General features: G+C 36.9%; 1 protein-coding gene across 1 annotated transcript in view; it reads left to right on the top strand.

Moving 5' to 3' along the window:
* The window catches only part of LOC107688002 (GPI ethanolamine phosphate transferase 2-like), a 145138-nt gene extending 141703 nt beyond the window's left edge, over nucleotides 1–3435 (top strand). Inside the window, 1 exon segment of the mRNA XM_016485536.1 lies at nucleotides 2232–3435. Within this exon segment, the coding sequence (XP_016341022.1) occupies nucleotides 2232–2451 (220 nt within the window). The 3' untranslated portion in view covers nucleotides 2452–3435.
* Nucleotides 3436–10287: the final 6852 nt, after the last annotated feature.

Here is a 10287-nt window from a genome sequence, read left to right as displayed (position 1 = left end):
TGCATTTGAACGCAGATCTCTTCAGCTGCGCTGACGGCACGCACCATACATGCTGCTGCTGCTGCGGGACACTAAACACAGTCAAGCCGCTCTGGACAGTCACGGTAGCACGGTCTCGTGTTGTTTCCAACAGCGCGGCAATCTTTTTTCATCACTAATTGATGGATTTTTAAAATATAAAAATAAGGAGAAGCCTAAAACAGGCCCGAGGCCCTGCCCGCGTCTGAACTATGACGTGAAAATTGTCCCGAAGCCCAGCCCTAGGGGCGTAAAAAAGTTGGGGCCCGTCGGGCCCGGGCTGAAATGCAAGGCTCTAGCTCTGATCTAGCACACAGAAAGCTGAAATGCAGGGCTCTAGCTCTCATCTAGCACACAGAAAACGATTTGACTGAAAATTTATCAGAAGAGATGAAAAAGATAGTGGTCATCTGCGCAATTCGGAAAAAGAGGCGGCTTTTCTCTGCATTAGGTATTTTTTTTTTCTTTTCTTTCTTTTTTTTACTCTTTGTACAGCAGTTATTGTTCATTCTAAATCAATTTTTTAATGTAGGATATGTGTTACATAAATACATGAAATGTAGAACATATAAAAAAGTACTAGTGGCTCTTCTGCCAGTGGGTGCCCCCCCACGCATAAAAGTGAAACTCCGCCTATGATTGTGCTGTCAAAATTGGGTGTTATTTATGGGGAGTAGAATTATTTATTTATTTCAGTGAATGTAATCGATTAGATATCATAATATTTAGGCTATAATATTATAAATCAGGTTGGTTTGTATTGCTGACATAATATGTAAATGATATGCGTGCGGCCCGCGAGACTTGCACTTGGACCATAGTGCGGCCGGTGGAAAAAAAGGTTGAGAACCACTGATCTAACCTAACCTACTTCAGTCCATTCTAGTCCAGTCCAATCCATTTCAGTCCAAAGTAATTAAAAAAAATCCAGTCTATCATCAACTCCAGTCCAGTTTATAGGTTGAGGCCATCTTATCTAGCCTAACCCACTTCAGTCCATACTGATTATGATTATGTATGGCCATGTATGGCCATTCCTGCCCATTATAGTCCAGTTCAGTCTGGTTCAGTCCATTCTAGTCCAGTCTAATTCAGTTCACTGTAGACTAGCCCTGTCAATCTAGTCCACTAAAACCAACTCCACTCCAGTTCACTGCAGTGTAGTCCAGTTCATTTTATAGTTTGAGGCCATCTAATCTAATTTAACCCACTTCAGTCCATGCTAGTCCAGTCCAGCCCAGTCCAATCCAATTCAGTCCAAAGTTGTCTAATCCAATTCAGTCTATTATCAAATCCAGTTTATAGGTTAAGGTCTATCATCAACTTCCAATTCAGTGCAAGGTAGTCCAGTCCATTTTATAGGTTGAGGTCATTTAATCTAGCCTAGCCTTCTTCAGTTCATGCTAGTCCAGTCCTGCCCTTTCTAGTCCAGTTCAATCCCTTCTAGTCCAGTCCAATCCAATTCATTCCAAAGTAATCTAGCACAGTCTAGTCTATCAAATCCAGTCCAGTTTATAGGTTGAGGTCATTTAATCTAGCCTAGCCCACTTCAGTTCATGCTAGTCCAATCCTTCCCTTTCTAGTCCAGTTCAATCCCTTCTAGTTCAGTCTAGTCTATCAATTCCAGTCCACTTTATAAATCGAGGACATCTAACCTAGCCTAACACAATTCAGTCCATACTAGTACAGTCCTGGCCATTCAAATCCAGTCCAGTCCAGTTCACTTTAAATTAGTCTAGGCTAGTCTAGTCTATCATCAGCTCCTGTCCAGTTAAGTGCAGTGTAGTAATTTCAAAGAAATCCACCAGTTCTGTCCATTCCAGTCCTTCCTATATAGTCCAGTCAAGTGTATGCCAGTCTAATGCAGTCTAGGCCAGCCTGATCCAGTCTAGTCCAATCCATTAAGGTCCCATTATCTTTTAGAGTGTCAGATTATTGCATCTAGGCCTGCTAATGGCTGTGCCATCAGCCCATGGCAGGTGACATTTGTCTTAATGAATGTATCATAGACGTTTGTTGTGAGACATAACACATAATCAAAGGTTAGTAAAGGAAGTAATAGCTTTTCCATTTGCGTTAAACGAGGAATGAACCACAGTCGATGAGACCTCACGGGTTTATGACAGCATTGTATAATGACACATATTATAGACTCAGACCAGACCATAACCGGACTGAACATCTTTATTCTGGTCTTTTTCTCTCTCTTTCAGGGCTGTAATGGGTCTCGGTCATGGCAGCTACTGCTTTGCACTCCTGCGGTCCATCCCAGATGTGTTTTACGTGGTTCTGGTCACCGGTCTCCGATACCACCTTTTCATCTGGAGCGTGTTTTCTCCAAAACTCTTGTACGAGGCCATGCACACCCTCATCACCACCGCTGTATGTCTGTTTTTCACCTTTATGGATCAGGAACGCTCGGCCAGACCGTGAATACAAAGCCAGAACCAGGACCAAAGCCATACTTAGGTACAGAACAAACGGTGCAGTTGAGTTTTGCGCACCAAAAGGAGAAATAAAATGAGAGAAAAAGCGATGGGAGAAGGTTTTGGGTAATTCTACTACTGTGAATGAGGTCAATGTTGAGAATTCAGAGCTTACATGGAGATTTGGCTCACTCTACTGACTTTCACTCATTTGTGTGTATGCGATTAAATTATTTTTATATTTTTTGGGAGGTCATTGATAGTGCAGATAACATATGGCAAGACTTGTGGGCATACATATGATAATCCCTCTCATTCTCTATGCAGTTTTTTTTCTAAAGCTTTACAGATAATGGAGAGTGTAATTCTTTTTGTATCTTGCAATTTCCGTTCCTGACCGTTGCTTCACCTCTAGAATAATACGAGATAAGATACATCATTAATAACTCTCCCCTCACTGAGATCACAGCAGATGTAAGCTCCTCATGCACTTGAAAGCTTTAAGGGATCTTAAAAGTCTTTTAAATCATATCTAAACACAGCTACGCGTGACGTTTTTGTTTAATCAGCCTGTTGGAAATGTGAATTGTAAGCTGATTTATCTTGGTAAGTGTTTTTTCTTTATCTCAGTGCTTAGATCTGGTTAATAATAAAATAAACCCTTTTCTGATTTAGAGTAATTAATTTCTGCATGCTTTTTTAATGTGTAATTCAGAGTTTAGCTTCTCTTGTTTTGATACATTAGCTGTGTACAAGTTTTAAAGTTATGATAAATGTCACTTACTGTATTAATCAGTGACACTAACAGTGTGACTTAACCAGACGTGATGCAATAACACACTGAGCGTCACAAGATATTTTGTGTTTTGCTTTGTTTCTGTCTTTATTACAAAGTGCTTAGTAGCTCCGCCCACAGTGAAATCTCATTGGTCAAAAAACCTCCTCCACGTAACTGTATATTCAACAAACATGCTCTGAATGGCAAAAATGTATGTTTTAAGTTTTTATGTTTTATGTTTTGCTTCCATTAATGGTTATGGACTGTTTCATTTCTTTTGTTTATGCATCTCTGCTATTGACATACACTACCATTAAAATACAGTTGGAAACAGTGATATTGTGAAATATTTTTACATTTAAAATAGCTGTTTTATGTTTGCATATATATTAAAATGTAATTTATACCCTTGATGCAAAGGTCCAAAACTCCAATCTTCAGTGTCACATGACCCTTCAGAAATTATTATAATATGCTGATTTGCTGATCAAGAAGCATTTTTAATATTATCAATGTTGAAAACAGTTGTGTTGCTTGCTTCATACTGAATGTGATGGTTTGCAATGAAGATGGATGCCATTTTTGTTTTTGCTATATTGAATAAATGTGAAGGGATCATACATTTTCAATGTTTCTTATTATTGTTGTTACTGTTACGTTGCAGTCCGTAATGTTATTTAACATCAGGATGCTGATGCAATTATTTTCTCAAATATTGTTCAAAAATAGAACTGTTAAAGGAATTGTTAAGGATTCTGGAATCATTTGAAAATGTTAAATTCTGTACGATTCCCATCTCTAACCGTAGCAGATACCGTGAAGGAAGTGGGCGTTTGAAATGTCTGCTTCCTCCCAGTGATTCATACTCTGCTTTGACCTTTTTATTGGCTGGAGAAGTTGATTTTGTAACCTAATGCCTTTTTGAACTGCAAACATCCTCCAGGGAAAGAGAGGAGAGCATAGAGTCTTTCCCACTGGAGCGAATGCAGTCTGGAGGTTTAGTTTGACCTATGGGATTCAGTTCTGAACGCACTGAGTGCCTGATTTAGAGACTACTGAACTCATGCACTACATTAATTGTACCTTTCCAAGGGTAAAAATGCTCAGTATTTGACATTTGAATGATTGCCCTTCATTTAATTTAAGGCATAATGTTCAGTCAGCTGGTCATTATGGCTAATTAAACCCCAGCAAGTATTGTTTCATCCTGAGGGTGTTTATTTTTCAATCATGACTAGATGACTGTGCATTATTCTGCTTATTGCACGGCAGCATACTAAGTAAATAAATGCACATTAAATATTCCAGTTAAAATTACTTCTTTGTGTGAGAAATAAGAGTGTGGAGTGATTAGAATCATAAAAAAAAAATGACATCAAATGCTATGATTGATTAATCAGAATTGAGTAGTCCAGAGAGCTGTATGATTTAATTATTTACTATTGCTGTGAGATTTTATGTGGTAAATTATTAGATGTTTTGCAGTTTCTTATTTAATTTAAAGGAATGGTTCACCCAAAAATGAATATTTGCTAAATTTTTACTCACCTGCAGGCCATCCAAGATGTAGACGAGTTTGTTTCTTCATCAGAACAGATTTGGAGAAATGTAGCATTACATCACTTGCTCACCAATGAATCCTCTGCAGTGAATGGGTGCCGTCAGAATGAGAGTCCAAACAGCTGATAAAAACATCCCAATAATCCACATGACTCCAGTTAATCAGATAATGTCTTGTGAAGTGACAAGCTACGTGTTTGTAAGAAATTGTGAATTACTTGTGGATTATTGTGATGTTTTTATCAGCTGTTTGGACTCTCATTCTGACGGCACCCATTCACTGCAGAGGATTCATTGGTGAGCAAGTCATGTAATGCTAAATTTCTCAAAATCTGTTCCGATGATGAAACAAACTGGTTATGTCTTTTCTTTTTTTAATGTATTTTGTTCTTTTTTTTAAATCCCTTCTCAATGTTAACTGTGGTGTGTGTAACTACCCAGCATTCACTAACTTGCTTTGAAGCGTTCATGGGTCACTTATTTCTGCTCAGTAGGTGAAAAACGGTCAAGGACGAGCAGTAGATGTGAGAGAGTATGAGAAAGCCTCTCGAATTAAAGCCCTGAGACTGATTCTCTGTTACCTGTCATCATCATCTCTCTCTGTCAGTGAACAGGAGAGTTGGTGTGTTTTTAATGTGGTTTACTGTCCATCCGTCTCCTGCTGGTGTCCTTAAAGACATTGTCCTCTGCCAGAGCTGCTGTCCTGCTTTCTGAGCCCTTATCAGTCATTGAGCAGAGCTCAGCCGCTCCACGACATTCAGACACACTCCCATCCGGACTATCACTGCCTCTTTTTCCTCATACTGTCTTCATAGTCCGTGTTTTTCTGTCCCACTTTTTCCTCAGCTCTACCTTGTGGGTTGTTTCCCTTATTTTTCTTCTTCTCTCTGTTCCTCTCACACTGAGCTGTCTTGCTGTCTACTGCCTACACAGGCAGCTGACATCTGTGTTTTTTTATTATGAACTTTAATTAAGACAGGTCTATAATACCTGGTGGAATCGATCTGTTAGCATTCCCATTTATATCAGCTCATGACAGCGAAAAGTAGTTCAGATTTTGACATTGAGTGGAGCGGATTGGTGTCAGGTTTAAAACAAAGGATCGAGCTGATCAATCTCAAGTGTGTTGTCCATCTGCATTAGCAAATTTATATAAGAGTTAATGCACAAATAGTGATACCAATGTACCAACGTAATGCTCTAATAAATATAAAAATATGCATACAAACATTGGTGAAAAGTTCATTCTTAACTATTTTTCATACCTTTTAGTAGTGAATTAAATATATTTAAAATGAACATTTCTTTCAAATCATCTGCCATCTTTTGATTTTTTAATATTTTTTTTTAGCAGCAAATCATTAGAATGATTTCTAAAGGATCATGTGACACTGAAGACTGGAGTAATGATGCTGAAAATTCAGCTTTGCATTGCTGGAAAAAAAAAGTATTTTAACATATATTCAAATACAAAACAGTTTTTTTTAATTGTAATAATATTTCACAATATTACTGTTGGTACTGTATTTTTGATTAAATAAAGCCTTAATGACTTTAAAACATTAAAAACAAGTCTTTTAAAGACCCCATACTTTTGAATGGTAGACCTTTTTGAACAACTTGTGTACTATATTTAGCATGCATACTTACTAGGGTTTGTAATGGAGCTCATTAAAAATATTCTGAATCTGTATTTTAATCTTGTTTTTTAAGTAAATATATTGTGGGAATCAAACCCCTGACCTTGCCATTACTAGTGCCGTGCGCTACTGTTTGAGCTTAAGGAACACTTAAACACTTAGTTTTATGCTTAAAGAAATAAGTTAAGACTTGTTTTCAGAGACTATATCTATATATATTCTCTGGAAACAAGTCTTAATATCATATGCAATTTTGCTTCTTCAGTAAATATATCTTGCTTTAAAGATGTTTTTACTGAAAAACAAAACAAAAAGTGATTTAAGAAAATGATTTACTGCAGTGCTTCTCTCTCTTCTGGCTTTCATTGATGTTTACTTCACTCTCCCACAGAGATATATTTTCTTGCAGAAGTTGAAGCATCACGTGCCGTGCTGTGAGCCGCAGTGCCTCTTTCTCTCTCTCTGTGGATAAAGTTTCTCTATTTAAATTCTCGCTTTTGAACTCTGTGTGTGTTTGTAGGTTTAAGCACCTGGAAAAGCTTTCAGCTTTCTCAGCCTCAGCAGGATTTGTGGGATATGTTTGTGTAGTGTGTGTGTTGCGAGTGTAATAATGGGGCTGTCAAGGAGCCAAAGGTTTGTGTTTATGAGGAGAATGAAGCTTATAGAAGTGTCACCTGTGGTGGATGGCAGGTAGAGATAGTGATTTCCCCTCGTTTAATCCCTCATTTAAGCAGAGCTCAGTGTGCAGATGGGCTGGTCGGGACACAGCGACCCGTTAGCTTCATTTAAATCTGCAAGAAGTGCAGCTGTAAACACACGGCGTAATAGAACCGAGGAGCTCTGGACGTGTTCCATCCGGTCTGTTTTCATCCATTTGATTTTATTTGTTTTCTTGTTGTTTGTGTGTGTTGGACCGCGGCTGGAAATAGCTGAACATGAAGAAACCCTCTTGATTTGCTTCCTGTGATGGGGTCACATGCTCATTCATAATTAGTTTAGACATCTACCTGGGTTTTGCACCTGTATGAGATTTTATCCTGTTTTAAGAGACTATATATGTGTGTGTTTGTTTGTTTATTGGTTCTACAGAAAGCATCAACTGACCTGTATAAATTAAAATTAATATTAAAAAAAAAAGTTAGTTTGCTTTAGTTTTTTTTCAGTGACTTTCCCTTTCAGCTGCATCACCTTAATGGTGTAGGTATTGCAGCTTTTCTAAAATCTTGGTAAGACTTAAAGTAATTTAATGCCAATAAACATTATTGTCATAAAAATTACTGCAATAATGGCGAATAATAACAAATTTTGAAATGCAGCATTAACACTAGGTTTCATGAATCAATCAATTCTCAGCTTATACAATTAAGTGCCGCCTATTTTCTTTTTTACCTTTGAATATCTGTTTTCTCACACTACTGTTCAAAAGTTTTTCTTTTTAAGAATTGAATATTTTTTATTCAGCAAGGATGCATTAAATTCATAAAAAATGACAGTGTTACAAAAGATTTCCATTTCAGATAAATGCTGTTCTTTTGAACTTTCTATTCATCAAAGAGTCCTGAAAAAAATATTAAGCAGCACAACTGATTATAATATTATTCAAATGATTTCTGAAGGATCATGTGACACTGAAGGACTGGAGTAATGATGCTGAAAATTCAGCTTTGCATCACAGAAATAAATTGCATTTTAAAATATAATCAAACAGAAAACAGTTCTTCTAAATTAAAATAGTATTTCACAACTGATCAAATAAATGCATAACAGACTTCTTTCAAAAACATTAAAAATCATGCTAACCCCAAACATCACCTTATAGAAGTAAAACGGCATGTGAATGCAGTTTCATGTTGATTGTAACAGTCTTTCTTTTATCAGTAGCATGTTGGTGGTTTTTATTTTTTCAGTTCTTTCTCTTTTATTTTTGTACTTTCCCCAAAGACAGTTCAATCTTTAGTTTTTCTCTAATAGGATGCATGTTGTGATTGAAAACCATCATTATACTATTGTCAAAGATCAATATTTATTCTGCTCCTGTTTTGTGATACTTTCGTCTTCATCGTGTTAAGCAGAGCATCTTTGAACTTTTCTCCCAAATAAAGCACCTGCTTTCCCAAGCGTGGCTTTCCTCTGTAATTAATGGTGGATGCGGGTCGATGAGAGATTGATGTGATAGAAAAACCAAGAAAGAATGAGAGAGCTCTGGAGTCTGGCTGCTACCACAGGCATCTAATGGAAGGAGCGATTTGCCTGCTGGAGTCATTTAAAGCAGAAGACGGATCGAGTCTCTTCAGGCCTTTTGTTTAGAGATACAGTTTAATAGTAGCTTATGAAACGTCCTAGACTGCTTCATAAGAGCCAAAACAAATCCTATTCAGTACAGGAGTACATCAGCAAGAGTAATATAGAGCCAGAGAATCGCCGCAGCTGAGCAATTACCTTCAGCTCAAACTTTAAACACACTCCATCCTACCTTAAATAGCAAAGAAATGGACTAAAGAGAGTATAGATAGAGTAAACGGCGATTGTGATGTTTCGAGACTCGATCTGGGGTAATGATGTTTGGCACTGAAAGTTAAAATACTAAATGGAGTACAGCAGTAATATTGCAGTGATTTGTTGTTTTTCAGCAACCAGTTTCCTTGATTCTCTCCTGTAAGTATATTTAACCATGTATGATGAGTTGTTTAAATTGAATAACGTGAAGGAATAGTTAATGAAAAACACCATAAAATTAGCCTGTACTTATTCGGCACTATATTCCAAGTCGTTCAATTAATGCGATAGCTTTGTTTGAGGAACGGACTGAATTTTAAGTCATACATATTTCTGCCTATTCAAACCTCTGACTAAGCATTTTCTGAGAATAATGACTTCAATTTCAATCAAACATTACTTTTTGCTGACCTCTACATTGTAACCCAGTATGACGGGAAGATTACAGGTCAAAGGTCACCGCTGACTCTGCTTCAGCGGTAATGGACAGCTAAACAGGAAAATGCAAGCACTTCGCGGTCTCAAGCTGGACTGAGGTGAGTATTGATTTAGAATCAGTTTTCTAGAGTATCTTAGATCAATACTGTTTTTTTTTTTCTCAGACAGTCCTGCTGAATTGACCGTTTTAGACTAGCAGGATTCCATCTCTTTGCTGGGTCTGGCTAGTTTGTGCTGATTCGAAGCTGGTATTGCAGGTGGACCTGGATATCCATGCCAAAATAAGGTCAGAAGCATATTCTACACACATACATAAACAGATGTGAATGCTTACACAACAAATTACAAATTGCATCGTATATATTACATGCTGAACATGCAATCTTGCACTACTGTTGCAGTAACAAGCTCCAGTGTTCAAGGAGGCAACAGAGTTTCTTTCAAAAATCTGTGTGTTTATTATTCAGGCAGCTTGTGATAAACATAGGCAGTTTAACTAACTTTACTAGAACAATAGCTATTTAGACATGACCTCACAGAAGATAGTTTAGGCTAATGCCAATTATAGTGAACTGAGTATCAGTGCTGTTATTGTTAACTGAAACTATTTAAAATCATTTTTGTTAATTGAAATAAAGCTGAAATCACAAATATAAATATAAGTGGAAACCTAAAATAAAAAATGTCGCCTTGGCAAAAACAGCTAAAACATTTTAAGCTAAATATTTAAAAAAAGACAAACAAAATTACTAAAACTAAAGTGAAATAAAAACTGAAAACATACAGTACATAAAGCAAATTCAAAATATGAATAAATCCTATAATAGTATATAAATAATACTAAAATAACATTGCTGTGAATACAATGTGTGTGTGTGTTGTGTTAATGGTAAAAATTCATTTTGGAGGGCAAAACATGCAATTTGGCGTT

This window comes from Sinocyclocheilus anshuiensis, unplaced genomic scaffold (assembly GCF_001515605.1).
Source record: "Sinocyclocheilus anshuiensis isolate Anshui unplaced genomic scaffold, SAMN03320099.WGS_v1.1 scaffold189, whole genome shotgun sequence".
Lineage (NCBI taxonomy): Eukaryota > Metazoa > Chordata > Actinopteri > Cypriniformes > Cyprinidae > Sinocyclocheilus > Sinocyclocheilus anshuiensis.
Note: the sequence above shows the minus strand (reverse complement) of the source record. Positions and strands in the feature narration are given on the sequence as shown.